The 15,471-nt window shown below is 35.5% G+C and overlaps 3 protein-coding genes across 10 annotated transcripts in view; 2 read left to right on the top strand and 1 right to left on the bottom strand.

Moving 5' to 3' along the window:
* Nucleotides 1-1,941, top strand: LOC100883060 (pentatricopeptide repeat-containing protein 2, mitochondrial). Its single transcript, XM_003702840.3, has 5 exons — nt 1-200; nt 374-897; nt 973-1,269; nt 1,437-1,541; nt 1,616-1,941. Exons 1-5 carry the CDS (start codon nt 119-121, stop codon nt 1,730-1,732), a joined length of 1,125 nt encoding a protein of 374 aa, XP_003702888.1. The 5' UTR covers nt 1-118; the 3' UTR covers nt 1,733-1,941.
* The window catches only part of LOC100882951 (uncharacterized), a 45,616-nt gene that overhangs the window by 2,832 nt on the left and 27,313 nt on the right, over nt 1-15,471 (bottom strand). The window lies entirely within an intron of this gene.
* The window catches only part of GluClalpha (glycine receptor alpha 1), a 33,497-nt gene continuing 20,405 nt past the window's right edge, over nt 2,380-15,471 (top strand). The window contains exons 1-4 of one of the 8 annotated variants that reach the window (XM_012284018.2): nt 2,389-2,806; nt 4,960-5,027; nt 5,145-5,266; nt 9,994-10,061. In XM_012284018.2, coding sequence (XP_012139408.1) covers nt 4,969-5,027; nt 5,145-5,266; nt 9,994-10,061 — 249 coding nt within the window. In that variant the 5' untranslated portion in view covers nt 2,389-2,806; nt 4,960-4,968. Of the gene's footprint in view, nt 2,807-4,959; nt 5,028-5,144; nt 5,267-9,993; nt 10,062-15,471 lie in introns of those variants that run through there. The other 7 variants (XM_076534274.1, XM_003702925.3, XM_012284019.2 and 4 more) reach the window with 7 other exon arrangements.

The raw sequence follows: 15,471 nt of genomic DNA, 5'->3' as shown, positions 1-15,471 counted from the left end.
TATAGGTTGCATAGTTCTTTCACGTTCGAGCCGGAAGAAGTGTAGGGCTTGTACCGCATCGTTAGAAGCGAAAATAGATAATTTATATTAACAACAACGTGTATTTAATTATAAAATCATGGCAGTTGGTTTGAGAGGACTTTTTAAGTTAAATCTTGGCTTGACAAAAGCTGTGTTCTCTAAATCTAATTTTTTAACTGGTATGTAATTCTTTTAACCTGAAATTATACCGAATATATTCAATGTAATTCACATGTACATAACGATATTTACGTATCATTTTATAACAGGCATTTATGAATAATATTTAATGTTGAATGATATTTGAAGAATACATGATTATATTAGTTAGTGTATACTTTTTAATTTGTAGTTGGCCTTCGGTCTTTGTACACGGAACGAGATTTAGGTATAACATCATACGAGAACACAAGATTTCTCTATCGTAATCAGTTCATATCAATAGAAGATACTTTCCGTGCTAAAATGAAAGAAATTTGTCAGAATGAAGACGGAATGATCTTTACAGAAGATCTGAAAGCAATGATACATTTAGCTCAGTCAAATGATACAGACATGCAATTAGTATCTGATATGTTAGTGAAATATCTTAAGTTGAAGGCAGAGAAGCCAATTTCTTCATATGTCTTTGGTACAGTGGTAATGAGAATGTGTTATTACTTGAATGAACCAAAGTTTGCATTATCTATGTTCAATAATCCCGAAGTAGGCGATACTTTTGCATATCAGTCAGCAATTAGAGTTTTAGTGTGTTTACTATTTAAACACCAGATGTATACTGAATTAAAAGAAGTAATTGAGCAAATGGCAAATAAAAAGGGTACAGAATTTATTTTAAGCAATTCTATTATGCTGTATGCTGCATGTATGAAAGAGGTAATGGTTATTTATATTGTTGGAGTAATTATGTGTTAATCATTGTATTAATTATATTTGTAATTATTTTAATAGAACACCCCAGAATCAGCACAGTACGCAATTGAACGGTGGAGAGAGCATTGCAGAATCAGGATACCATCAGCAAGAGCAACTTCGATGGTAGCATATTTGGCAATTAAACACAATTCACCTGAGGAGGCACTAGAAATGTTATCTGTTGTAAACAGAAATAATGCTATGTCTATTAGGTGTCTAAAAGTTCTGGCATATGCACATTTAGGGAAATTTTTATCAGTAATCCCTTTACTGAAGTATTCAACAGAACAAGAAGTATTGGTCCCTCATAAATATGGTTACTACGCAGATGTGGTATGAAAACAATTCTTTTTTATTGCAAATCTTGGTGTATGTTAGTACTGAAGTTTGTTTGTAGTGAAATTTGTGTATGATTCTTTGTAAATTAATCCTTTTATCTGCTTTTTTATTTTCGTCATAAAATTATTAGTTTCAAGTAATTTTTCTTGTTTCTGTTACAGTTATTCACACTTCAAGAAAAATTACGGGAATGTAACTCACCTGAAGAAGAACAGATATTGGCTTTGATAGAGAAACTCAAACGACAACAACGAGTTGAGGGAGAGGTAAGTTACATTAAGATTATATAAAAATGTATGTTTTATGTATTTTTAAATGACATGATGTATTTTGTTTTCAGAGAACATTAGAAGAGTTTTTGCTGAGGCCTTTAATAACTATGAAACGAGTAAATGAAGGTACAGGCATAAAACGTGAAACACCTGAAAATAGGGTAGGAATGAAGGGTTTCTTGTAATATATTCTATTCTTTTTTTAATTGTTCTCCTATTTGATAATAGCGTTTATATTAAAGTGAACTTGCAAAGAAATGTTTCTTTGGTTCAGTAAAGTAATATTGTCAGACTAGTTGTTAATAGTGTCCATTAACATCTTATATAAAATATGTATAATATATAAGATCTAATCATGTATTAATAATAATGACAAAAATGGAAAATATAAAAATTTGTTGTTTCTTTCACACGTCGTGATATCATATAGGGAAACCGTTGTGAATTTATTAGCAAGGGAAATGAATAAACGGAAAATCAAACTTGAATCACAATAAAAAAAATTGATTCCTCAGATGATTTAATACAGTCAAAATTCGAAAGAGTTTATAAAATATAATTGTAGTTAGAAAATGGCTTTAGAAAAAAACCAACTTAAAGAAGAGGATCCTAGTATTCTTTGATTTTTGATTGATAAATTTTCAAATTTGATTTTTCGAATTTGTGAGTTTAGGAATTTGATATTTAGGTATTTAAAAATGAAAAATTGACAGTTCGTAAATTTGTAGATGTAAAGATTAAAAAATTAGAAATTTGAAAATTCGTAGTTTATGTATGTATGTATGATCTCACAACGTAAAAGACAAGTGGTGGGGGGTTACTCTTACTATGGCGCTTATCCGAAGGAAGTCTACATTGCACCTGAATGTACAATTCGCTTTTAAGCAAATGTTGGTGGCGCCAGTAGTGGTAGCCTGTACGAAAAGAGGGAAGAAAAGGACGACGATGCACGGAGTGGTTCGTCGTCGTGTGGTATAGGGTTCGGGAAGTGGAATGACGTCATGTTGCTAAAGCGACGCGGCAACGCTAAGCGTCTGCGTGGGTCGGCGGGTGTCTGGGCCAGGATCAATAGCGTGCCAGCAACCAGGTAGTAGGTGTGAGTGTATGTGACTTTCTGAACGGTGGCAGTCCAGGAGACGAATCTTCCGAGGTAGGACACTTCACGAGTCGAGTACAGTTCCAGTGTCGTACCGGAGAGCGCCATGCCAGTATCACTACATCACGGAACCCTCATCGCCTAGGATTATTAGCTTCTCCAGGTAACGAAACATATTATTTTTATTTTCCAATCGCTTCTCTTAGTCTACGTTCAACAACTATTTCAAATGGCATCGAGTAGTTAACGTACGTCGATGGTTGAGCCACCACCCACGTATCAAATCCTTGAAACATTGTACACATTCGAAATCGAAATGCATTTTAATCGTGATTTAAATAGCCGATACTTTAACGCTTGAATTCGATGCGGTTAGAGTAGGTTTACATCGGTGTAGCTACGAAAATTTAATTTAGGAGAGGCTATCCTTTTCGTGTAACCACCTTACCAATGTAAATCTGGTTTCTCTTAGATCAGCGAGAAAAGTGAAAATTTCGAGTAGCTTCTGTTGAAGATAAAAGCAGGATCTAGGCTAGAATCGAACAATAATCGATAGTAAAATCATCGAGATCTGTACGAGCAAAATGTTCGGATGGAAATCAACAGATCGAACGTTAAAGAAAAACGGGGATGCAGAGGATAGAGTAGCGAAATGAGATGGAGCTTGGTGGTGGGGATCGTGCGTAACACAGCTATGGATCCCGTGAGTTCGACACGAATGTTGCTTACCTAGTTGTTGCAAACCGTCAGCTTTTCTCCACCGTCGTAAATTGCAACTAATTTATTTACTCTCTTCAAGCATAACGTACTCATCGAATTTTTCGATGGGCGCGAAATAATTTGCAAGCACGATGTCAGGATTTTCATACAAACGAAACAGATGGCTGTTTGTTCTCTTTTTCCATCGCGTCTTTTCGACAGCTTCACGGGGAAACGGTCTGTTTTACCATCGAACTGCATGATCGAACTCTCATCGTACTCTGCTTGATTAAAATTAACACCAGATGGACGCGTTTACGTGCGGGAGGGAAAAAGCAATTACTTAAAAACGCTTTCGTATATCCAGGATTTGTTTGATAAAGGAATTTAAGCGTTCACGAGAAACAACGAAGACAAACACGTTTCTCGTCGCGTATACACGCGTCCGTATATGTATACATAGAGACGTATGTATAGAAAACGATGCTGACCTAATTCGTACGATTATCCGTTCGCGACAATCATTTGCCTTTCGCATCCTGTTGTCTCTTTTAACATCTCCAGTAATTAAATGGAACGCACGGTATCGTGCCGTTCGATCGAACGTTCTACTTATCCGTTCGTTGACTGACAGATAAGTTTGGCAAATATACATTTATCATTTATACAATATTTTTATCGTGTAAATTCAAATTAAATCATTTGTCAGCTGTATTCCTGTTAGAGGTTAGTAAATGTGATTTTATAAATTAGATATCAATTTTTTAAAATAATGTAAACTGGTTTTTATGATGATACTTGATTCGCGTGGTATAATGCGTAGCGATACAAACAATCGACCGTCGATATATCGATTACTGTCGAGGATCCCACAATCCGTAGCGTCTACTTACAGTGTCAAAGCTTATAGGCTATGCGTTTAAAGCGTCACACGGTATGCTTAATCGTGTATCCGTTATTCTAATTGTCGAAGAAGCATTTGTATCTTAATTGGATATATTTGGTTGTTTTGTTTGGTGTTGTATCGAGGGGGACACTTTAACACGGCCGTTCGAAAGGTTTATCCTCTCTTGGATGCCTCTTGCATCGGTTAATTATCAATCGAGGTAATTGTGTTGGACGAATCGCGGCGTCGATCGATCACTGGTAATCGAACGCGCGTTCTAATTTACACGGAATCAAAGAAATCGAATCCGGCTATCCAATTAGCAATCGTTCGCGCGTTCATTAGAAGCGCAATTTTCATTTAACCCTTTGAACGATAAAGAACCATATTATCGTTCCGAGCTCCGATATCATTTTATTCTTTCTTTTTTTTCGAGATAATCTTCGATCGGCCAGGGGAATTAATTTTCGTTCAAAATTAATTCGAACGGGATTTTTCGCGAGGATGCTTGCGCGATACAGAAATAATTAATCGATAAAAGCAGATTTAATTTTGTGGCCGGTTATGTTCCACAGTAGAGTAGGTCAGCCTGTGGTCAGACGATTGGCAAGTAGTACACGTCCGCGCGTTGTCGGACAACGAGATCTCAGAATACATTACCCGAAATTTCTTCCTTGCTTAACTATTTTTATCCGCCATTTTATAACCGTTCGTTTCATTTTGCGTTACAGGCTGCCGCAATGTGGCCTGGAGTATTGAAGTTATTGGTGTTACTAACAGTCTTGCTACATCCATCAAGGTACGTTCATTTATAATTAATTTTAATTTTTTATAATTAAGACATGTTTTAATCTTTAAGTTTGAAAGTTTAATTTTGAAAGGAACGATTTTTCAGTAAGGTGTCGTTTGCTTTCAGATGCGTATCGGCGATGAAACCGCCGACCAACTTCCGGGAAAAGGAGAAGCAAGTGTTGGACAACATTTTAGGACCAGGACGATACGACGCCCGTATCCGGCCCAGCGGAGAGAATGCAACAGGTGAATATACCAATATTCTTCTTACGTCCATTATTCCTTCCAGCCTTCCTTACCAAATCGACCAATTATTACCAACGCGTCTCACCGTTACTCGAAATTCGTCGAGTCTTATCCGACCGAAACATTTACACTCGGAATCATTTAACTATTGGTCGATTGATCTGGAGATTTATTTAAATACACCAGATACGTTCGTACGGATAATTGTTTTAAACAAGATCTCCCGATATCGGGAATCGAATATGAATCGATTCTCGCAATCCTTTGAAATCGACTGAAAATCACACCACTTTATTGCGACGATTAAGCTATTGACGTGGTGTTGCCTTTTTTACTGTCGATGGAAAACACGGATCAATCGGGGGAAGTTTGACCCTTCTTTGGAGTGGATTTAAATTTTATGGTAGTTAAAATTAATTTCTGGTAAGTTTGGGAATTTGATGATTTAGTTGAAAGTTTGGGAATTTAAGGATATATAAATTAGAATAATTTATATATTTAAGAATTCAGGGATTTATAAATTAATTAATTTGGAACAGGGAATTATTAGAAATATAGAAATTAGGGTTATGGGGTTTGTGGATGTAGTTTTGAGAATGTGAGAAGTTAAGAATCTAGGAATTCTGGCACTTGTGAACTTAAGTTGGTAATTTAAGGATTTAAGGGTTGGTTTTTTAATCTTAGAGGAAGTTGGACAATTTGTAAATTTCTGAATCCAAATCATTAACACTAAAACTACCAAAGTGTTCAAATAACTGTTGCACGAGTTTCTTATAATATTATAAGGTACACATTTTGTTAAAATACATTCCTTGAAATCAGAATAGATTTTCATCAAGATAAAGAATAAATGTGTGTACTAAATGTTTCGTCGTTTGTTTATTTATTTTTTAAAAACTTCATTGTTGAAAATGTTCAAAAACTTCACTTTTAAAAATATTCAAAAACTTCACTTTTAAAAATGTTTAAAAACTTAATTTTTAATTTCAAATTAAATACACATTATACAGGTAGGTTTAGTGTTAATGTATGAAATAGAAATTGAAACATGTCGCCTATTTTGCAGAAATTAAATATAGAAATCCGAAGAAGGGTTAAATCTCGGAAACGCGCGAAAGAAGGTATTCGGTCGATTGGCAAAGTGCCGCTAAATTTCAGGCATTTGCAGCGGATCCGAGACGAGAATGCGTGCTGATTCAAGACAATTGATATCTGGCACGTTTCGATGTGACGTACGTTGGCAAAAACAACGTAGAACACTTTGTTTCGTGGAGCGGACAGGTGTTCGAATTAATTTGTCGGCGAAATTTGCCGAATATTTTCGCGACAGATACCGATCGTTTAAATCGAACGATATCTCTTCACGAGACAAGGATGTCTCGGTTCCTCTTCTTTTGCGATATTGCTTCGATTTTTCTTCGCTGCCGCTGGTTGAAATTTCCGAACAATATTTCAAGAGACGATGACTTGTATCTAGGTCGTTTCAAGATCTCTTGAACGCTTCTGTAGACACGATGGAAATTATCTTTCGAGGAGGATGAAATTCTTTACGCGTTAATCAGTTTCTTTACATTTTTTTTATAGACGATTTTAGAATCATTCGCAATCTCTCAAGATCAAACTTCGAACTGGTCAAAACTATTTTAACGTCCATTTTCGAGTTCTCAAGGTATTTTTAACGCGATTTTATTTCTTCTTTTTACTCGGGTTTCGAGACAATATCAAATTTCCTCGAGCTTCTAAAATTCGAACGTTCGACAGAATTTTTATTCAAGCAAATTTTCACGAGTTTGAAGTCTGATTTCGACACGATTAAAAATGATTAACCACCGCGTCGCAGCATGAGCTTCCGCTTGAAAGGGAGAAGAGTAGAATGATAGTTAATATCGGTCATTGCAAAAAGACTGCGTATAAAGTGTTTTCTGGAAGATGCAAGGGTTGGAAAGAGGGGATATCGAGGTAAGAGGGGGATGATGCTACCTTGCCGAGGAAAAAGAGGATGCCAGTTCGATCGGAAAATGTTCTTTTATTTTGTTTATTTGTTGCTTCGTAATAGTCGTGTAGATAAAGCTACAAAAAGAACTAGTTGGTAGAACGATTATCGGATAGTTCGGAATCGTTGACCGAAACATGGAACAATTTTACGTCGAGTTTGTGTGTCTTTCTATGAACGCGTGCGATATTAGTGCATCGTTTGTTTTATTAGGTAGATTTTTTGTGAGCATTCTCGAAGTCTTAACGGTGTATTTTGCTTATTTTTAGTATACGACTCGTGTTCATTGCTGCTTAAGATTTAGTTTTTTTATATTTAGTCTGACTCATAACGTACTTGTACCACTTGAGGATATTTTTGCAAAATTTTTCTTGTTCTCTGTTACTACAATTCTGTTACTATTTGAACTTAAGAAAATTTATTAATTTTGTTCTTTTATTGTGGGGGCTGACTTATAGGTGACCTATACTACTTACAGTTAATTTCAATATTAGACTGTCTTATGATTTACTTATTTTTTATAGTATTATTAATCATACTTATTTTAGTTCAAACTACATATAATTGCAATGCAAATTATTACTGTTTATTTAAGATTTTTAAAGCACGTCTGACTTATAGGTGACCTATACTACTTACAGTTAATTTCAATATTAAACTCTGTGTTTTAGTTTGCTTATTTTTTATAATATTATTAATAATACTTATTTTAGTTCAAACTATAATTGCTATGCAAATTATTACTGTTTATTTAAGATTATAAAGAAACGTGACTGACTTATACATCACCTATACTACTTACAGATATTTTTAACATTAAACTGTCTTATAGTTTGCTTATATTTTTTACAATTTCATAATGCAAACTATTATTGTTTTTATTTAAGATTATCAAAGGACGTGTCTGACTTATACACGACCTATACTACTTACAGTAAATTTCAGTATTAAACTGTCCTATAGTTTGCCTATATTTTTTACAATTTCATAATGCAAACTATTAATCTTTTTATTTAAGATTATGAAAAATCTCTGTTTATGTAAAATTATCAAAGAACATCTTGTACCAAAACTGTAATATCAACATAGTGTTCGCGTTGTTCGTACTTGACTAGCAATTTTCTAATCGAAATTAAAGTCCGCCGGCGTCCTTTGTCGAAACGTTAATTAAGCCTATCGCGGACGATTTGAAATTCCGTAGAAAATGAACAAACGAGATCACATCGAATGAAAGCGAACGTTCAATCACTTTGAGATCATTTGTGATTCACCTGTCTGTTCTGCGCGATGCAGAAAGAAGATTGGTACGATGGCATTGAACGGCCCGGTAAAAAAAAAAAAAATTGGACCACGAATTCTTTTTTCTATTGTTTGATAGGTCAGAGAGGGAGGAAAAAAAAGTATACGTATATCATCGATAATTACAGTCGACTTTGTACCGCCTGCAGCTCTATGTTGTTCGTGACACCAAGCATTCTCAGCAGTTGCTCTTTCTCTTAGCTAACAGGGAACGTGTTTGTACATTAATTTTTTTTGGGTCACACTAATTTACCACTGCAGAGGCATTCCTGATTAGAAACGTAAACCAGATGCCTTCCGCTATGAGAATCGAAACTTTTTTTCTTTTCTTTCCTTTCTTTTTTTCTTTTTGCCAATTAAGTCTTACTGCGATCGAATTAATAGACTTTTTGATACTTTAGGTACACAAAATTACAGCAGACTTTCCTTATATTGCCTGTTTCGTATTTCAGTATTTTTGTTTGCGAAATTTAATATTTTTCTATGGGAGTTTCTATAGTTTCGAGTTTCGTCGATCTTCGTGCATCTTCGTACAATGTGTGGACGTCTTCGATGATCTTCGTGTATCTTCGTACGAAGATACGTCGTGCACGAGGTCTAAACTTCTGGCAATATAAGGAGAGCACAGTGTAATTTTAATCTGCGGAATTTTATACCTAAAATTGTTGTAGTAGAAGAATGTCGAGTCGGAAGAACAAACGAGAAGAAAAGGGAAACACTACTCGTCCACGTAATTAACAAGAAAATATTATGTGTTTATCGACGTTGAAACCCGATTGCCACGTCTCTTCAGGTCTCTTGAACCCTTTGGTCACAGCACTTTGCCTGTAGCTTTCGAGTTTGCTTTTAGACCATTTTTCTTTTCTCGTTGTGCCAGACCTACACACACCGCGTAACGTTTGAAACATCGTCTTCCGAGAGCACATCCAAAGAATCAAATCCAGTTTGTGGCAAACCAGGTCGGATCCATGTGTGTTCACTTGTGTGTTGTCTGTCCAAATATAACCCGTAAAGAGACACCGATAACGTAGCACAGAGCTCGTCGATTATTCACCTTTCCAAGTAATTTATAACTCACTTTAGTCCAGGTTCACGCTTTCCATTATTTAATATCGATTTAGCAGTGGAATTCGGACACATTAAAGCTTCATCTTGCTTTAGCGATTTTGGGCAGAGATTGTAAATAAAATAACTAGACTTCCACGTGCAATAATGCACCAGAAACTCAGTGATTTTATTTATAATGCCCAATTTTGAAAAAGAATCCAACCACCCCCGTTTTGTCCCGAACAATCCCCAAACGGCCACTGGTCTAGCTTTAGGTAATAGCTCGAGAGAAGCGATAAAAGAGAAAAAAAAACATTACTATTCCAGTAGAGTATTGTAAGACAAAGTTTGACTGACTAAAAAGGGCCTCTATTGTTTTTGCCCTTAGATGGGCCGGCCATTGTCCGGGTAAACCTGTTTGTGCGAAGCATCGCGACAATTAGTGACATCAAGATGGTAAGTATACAATTAAAACCAATCAAAACCAATCTTTAACGCGGTGCAATGCCATTTCTCTCTTGGCCGGTACTGTTTCCTTGTTTTTTCTGTTGCTTGCAAGATTTAAAGTAGGCGCCATAGTAGGTTTTTTAGAGCCTCGGTAAGAAAATGGCCTGAGCACCCGATACGAGAACGGCAACAGCAATGGCAGCAGGCTAGCATCTTGTCCCTTTTTCTCCGTCACGTTCGTTGTATTTATCAGGTCGTTGAGTATCGAATTGTCCTTTTTGATATTAACACATTCGACGCGATCCGATGAAATTAAACAAAAATTACAACCTAAATTTTTAATCTCCGAATGCTATAGAAATTAGAATCCTGCACTGTGATTAGTATAATGTTTATCTCATACCTATTAATAAACGATAAAAGAGTATTTTTTAACAAAAAAAAAAGTTTCCACTTCAATCTTTAATTTGACCAATCTTCATGTCATCGACTCGCGTCGAAAGCTACAACTCGAAATCGGCCGCTCGTTATTTGACCACCTGATATATATTGTATCAACACAACTCGTCAGTGATACCAGACTCAATTGGGATTTCCGTGACCAGAATGTCGTAACAGTAGTATAAAGTAGTACTTTGAAATTTCAACGAACTGCTTAAGAAGTCCCCATCTTCCACGACTCATTCCTCGCTTATGGTAAAAGAAAGAGTGAGAGGATTGTCGACGAATCTTTTGTTAAATTCCGAATATTTGTATCGCTTATGGGTGCCATTTCTTAGAGACAAAGTGACCATTGTTTTTATTATTTCTTTTTACAAGTAGTTGTAGTGGTAGTAGTTCAAAATAGTGCTGTTCATGAAATCCTTTTTAGAGCTTTCATGTAAGATGAGTTCCTTGTATATTATCCTGTCATGTGTCTGTGTGTTCACATGCACTTATCGTTGGATTAGGGGGTAATGAGGAGTGCAGGGTGATAAGGTGGTGAAAATTTCGGGTATGGGGATTTGGGGTAGGTGGAATTTGGGGTAGGTGGAATTTGGGATATGTGGATTCGGGGTATGTGGAATTTAGGATATGTGGATTTGGGATATAGGGATTTGGGATATGTGGAAATTGGGATATGTGGGAATTGGCATATGTGGAAATTGGGATATGTGGAAATTAGAATATGTGGGAATTAGAGTATGTGGAATTTGGGATATGTGGGAATTGGCATATGTGGAATTTGGGATATGTGGGAATTGGCATATGTGGAAATTGGGATATGTGGGAATTGGAATATGTGAAAATTGGGATATGTGGAAATTAGAATATGTGGGAATTAGAGTATGTGGAATTTGGGATATGTGGGAATTGGCATATGTGGAATTTGGGATATGGGGGAATTTAGGATATGTGGGAATTGGCATATGTGGAAATTGGGATATGTGGGAATTGGAATATGTGGGAATTGGAATATGTGAAAATTTGGATATGTGGAAATTAGAATATGCGGGAATTAGAGTATGTGGAATTTGAGATATGTGGGAGTTGGAATATGTGGATTTGGGATATAGAGATGTAGGATATGTGGATTCAGAACATAATAATATGGGATCTAAACATAGATATGTGAACATAGAAGTCTGCAACATAGGAATACATTACCTAGGGATTCAAAATAATAAAAATTTGGTACACATAAACTTGAGATATGAGTATCTACAAATGCAATAACATAGGTTTATAGAAATCTATAATAATCTGTTATATTCCTAAAAGCTCAGCACTGGTACCGCATAGAAAGGCAATCTTCTCACGTTCTATAATTCATTCTCCCTTTATAATCAAACATGTACGACTTTCGTCACGAAATCCTAAGATCTGGAACACTACGACGCGATTCATAGACCCCGCCGTAGCCTTACCTCAAAAATGAAGAACAGAAAAATTGATTGGTCTACAATATTCATCTACCAGATTTTTGTTTCATCCACGTATTACATTGACTCTCCCCTTAATTTAGATTGTCCAGTCTCACACACGACAACACGATAACTAGCATTCTAGCAAATAGATTACAGGCATGTGGCATTTCTAGCTTCTATGTTCTTCACCTATGTACATACACAGTTTCTATACGCCTACATAGGAAGCACAGACGTTGCAGAGGGACGAAGAGAACGAATTGGGAAGGGGAGAAAAATGAAGGAGGACTAAAGACAATTCAGGTTGAAAAAGGTGATAATGAGGGGCGGGGGGAAATATACCAACGAAAGAAACAAAAGAGGATTATTGACGCTCGATTCTCATAGGCTTCGATTTCATCCCCGATTTGGTAGTTTCTCTAGTGCTTGATGATTTAGTACGTTTGCTATTTTAAAGGAACGGGGGTTTCTTATATTTTCGTGTATTATCGTGCTGGACATTCGATCTCTTTTACATACTTTCAATAAATAGAATTTGAATTAATTAGACTCCTTGAATAAATAGAATTTTAATTAATTAACTTTGAATAAACTTACTAAGTTTACAATGGAAAAAAATTTCTACTATATCATATATCTTGTACAAACTTATGAGTCAAACTTATAGTCAGATGCAAAATTCTTCAAGGTTTCTCTTTCATTTTAAGACTGTATCAAAGGTCCAGTACAATATGAATGAAAAGTATACATCTATGAATGTATACACGTATGTGTACAAAAGTATACACGTGTGTAAGGTTTCAAAGAAAAATATGACACGTTGATGAGTTGAGATGACAATAGTCACGATTTTTGATCGTTCTACTTGAGGCGTGCCACCAGGGTGGCTCTGGTTGTTTTCTCTGCATGCATTTCACGAATCGTGCAGCTGACAAGAAGAGGATCGTTCAAGTATTCTCCACGCGGGTTTATCGCGAACTACTATTGCTTTCGAATTATTAATTATATCAAAAAGTGTCTTTAAAGTTACATTAAGAAACATGTAACACTTTAGGTGAACATGTGATCAAATTTTCTGAAACGTTATATATTTTTTAATACAATCTATTGAATACAATATATTTTGTATACAATCATTCATGTCGAGGTACTTGTACTGTAAGGTGTTTAAAAGATGTTTGATAATTGTGTAAAATATCTTTCAAACTAATTTGTGGACCAAGTCTACTTCATGGTTAATGTATCAAGAATATATCTGAAGTATAGGGTGTTTAATAAATAATGTAGGTCCCTGAAATAGCTGACGTGATTCTGAATAAGATATTCCTTTGCAAAAATGACGTGTGAAGCTTCGTTTTTGAATTATTAAAGAAAAACACGGATCTATCGGAGCGCGAGAGATGCGCGCGCAGCCGCCATGTTCGAAGCTGCCGCTCTCGCGTCTGCGCATGCGCAATCGCCCTCTGATTGGTCCGCGTTTTTCCTTAATAATTCAAAAACGAAGCTTCAGATCTTAATTTTGCAAAGGGAAATCTTATTCAGAATTTCGTCAGCTACCACTTCAGAAACCTACACTAACTGTGAAATACCCTGTATATTGATATACACATGTATTTTGATATATTAATTCACAATGATCAACGAGTAATTAAAATCGTAAGCTTACTTAATTACAACCCTCAAAAGAAGTTTCAGCTTTTTAATTCCTTAGTCATAAACCATTTATAACAAAGCAAAAATATTGAAAACATCGTTTAACAGTCGAACATTTCGAAGTTCCCCAAACTACGTCCTTGCAAATCGTTCACTTTGATCCCATATAAAAAGCTTATGATTCAAACGATTTCACGAGTAACTTAAGCTACTTACCGTCGTTTCCGAAGCTCCTGTTCAACGTTTAAGTAGATTAGCCCCCGTGTGGCTACCCGTTTCTTTCTTCTAACTCTCCGCGAATTTCACGAATGAAATAAAGAATTAAAAGTTCCTTAATCCCGGTTTTGATCTATCTGGGGTTTGCTTCTGTACATGAGTTATTGGGACAACAGCGTTAACGTGTCTGACGTCTTGTCCTGGTTCATGTAGGGCGGAATGTTACGCAGACACTCTGTATGGCTCAGGACGATACGCCTGGCTCGTTTAGACAACGATTTTACTGTCAAATTATAGGAAATACTTTTGAACACTAAAATCGACTTTTATGAACACTTTGCTAAGATGCAAGATTTTAGAGGACTTTAAAAGACCTTCTGAATTGCGACAATTTTTTCCTTCTTGTCCTTAATTGTTACCTCGTTTCGATTTAAAAATTTTCTTTACGAGAATGAATAATACTATGAATAAATAGTATGAATACTATAAAATAGTACAACACTACAAATATTAATAAAGAAATAGTACTATGAACACTACTAATAGTCACACAGTTTCGTACAGTACAATGTGTGTCTAATAATGAACTTAGGCAATCAAATTAATTAATCAAATGTATGAAGTTAACAATTAGACATGTAGGATAAAATGATACTATTTCTACAGCTCGGTGCACGATGCTTTTTGTGACGAAGTGTCTTAACATCTTAGACTTTTAGGTACATGTTGAGTTTAATACTCTTTCTTATTTCGTGTCATATACATGTTTATTTTAAAACATACTTCTCAAAGACCTTCGTATTTGTCTGTAATATGAATACAAGTATATTCATTGACGTCCACAAGATTAATATTATACGTCCATCAAATCAATATTCTCCTCCTCAAAATAAGTCCAGCAAATATTTCAACAAGACTATAAAAAGTTAACAGTGAATATGAAAGTATTTTACAGTGCCTCTATCAGGTGCGAATGAACATAAGAATCGCAAAGATCAAGAGTTATAGAAACTTGGATCTCCCGTTCAGCCAGTTAGAAATAAGCTTCATAAAACTCGATTGTCCAATTGATGGCTGCGTTATGGCACATTTGCATTGATTATACAAGCGAACAAGTTCGAAAGGATTCTTTCTTCCATGAAAAAGTTTCAACGCACCATTCCTTCCACGTCATTTCAAATGGACCTGAAAGGAGTGAAACTTCGCGAAAGTAGCATGGATAACTAATTGAATGGATTGAATTCTAACTTGTCGAACGGTGCATTCATCTTTGGAGGGCTGTTAAATAGACTGGTGATGGGCAATTGCGTTTGTAAACGCAAATTATGCTTTTTTGAAATTTTGTATTTATTGAGTTTGGAGGATTTGAATATTTGGGATGTGATTTTGGACATTTGGAAACGTGTGGATACAAGTTTTGAAATTTTTGGGTTTGTGGATTTAGGTATGAAGTTACTAAATTGTCAAATTATCAAATTATTAAAATTATTAAAATTATCAGAGTTATAAAAATTATCAAATTAACAAAATAACGAGTTGACAAGTTGACAAGTTGACAAGTTGACAAGTTGACATGTTGACATGTTGACAAGTTGGCAAGTTGACAAGTTGACAAGTGAACAAGTTGACAAGTTGATAAGTTA

This window comes from Megachile rotundata, chromosome 8 (genome assembly GCF_050947335.1).
Source record: "Megachile rotundata isolate GNS110a chromosome 8, iyMegRotu1, whole genome shotgun sequence".
Lineage (NCBI taxonomy): Eukaryota > Metazoa > Arthropoda > Insecta > Hymenoptera > Megachilidae > Megachile > Megachile rotundata.
The sequence above is the reverse complement of the archived record's forward strand: the minus strand, read 5'-3'. Positions and strand labels throughout refer to the sequence as shown.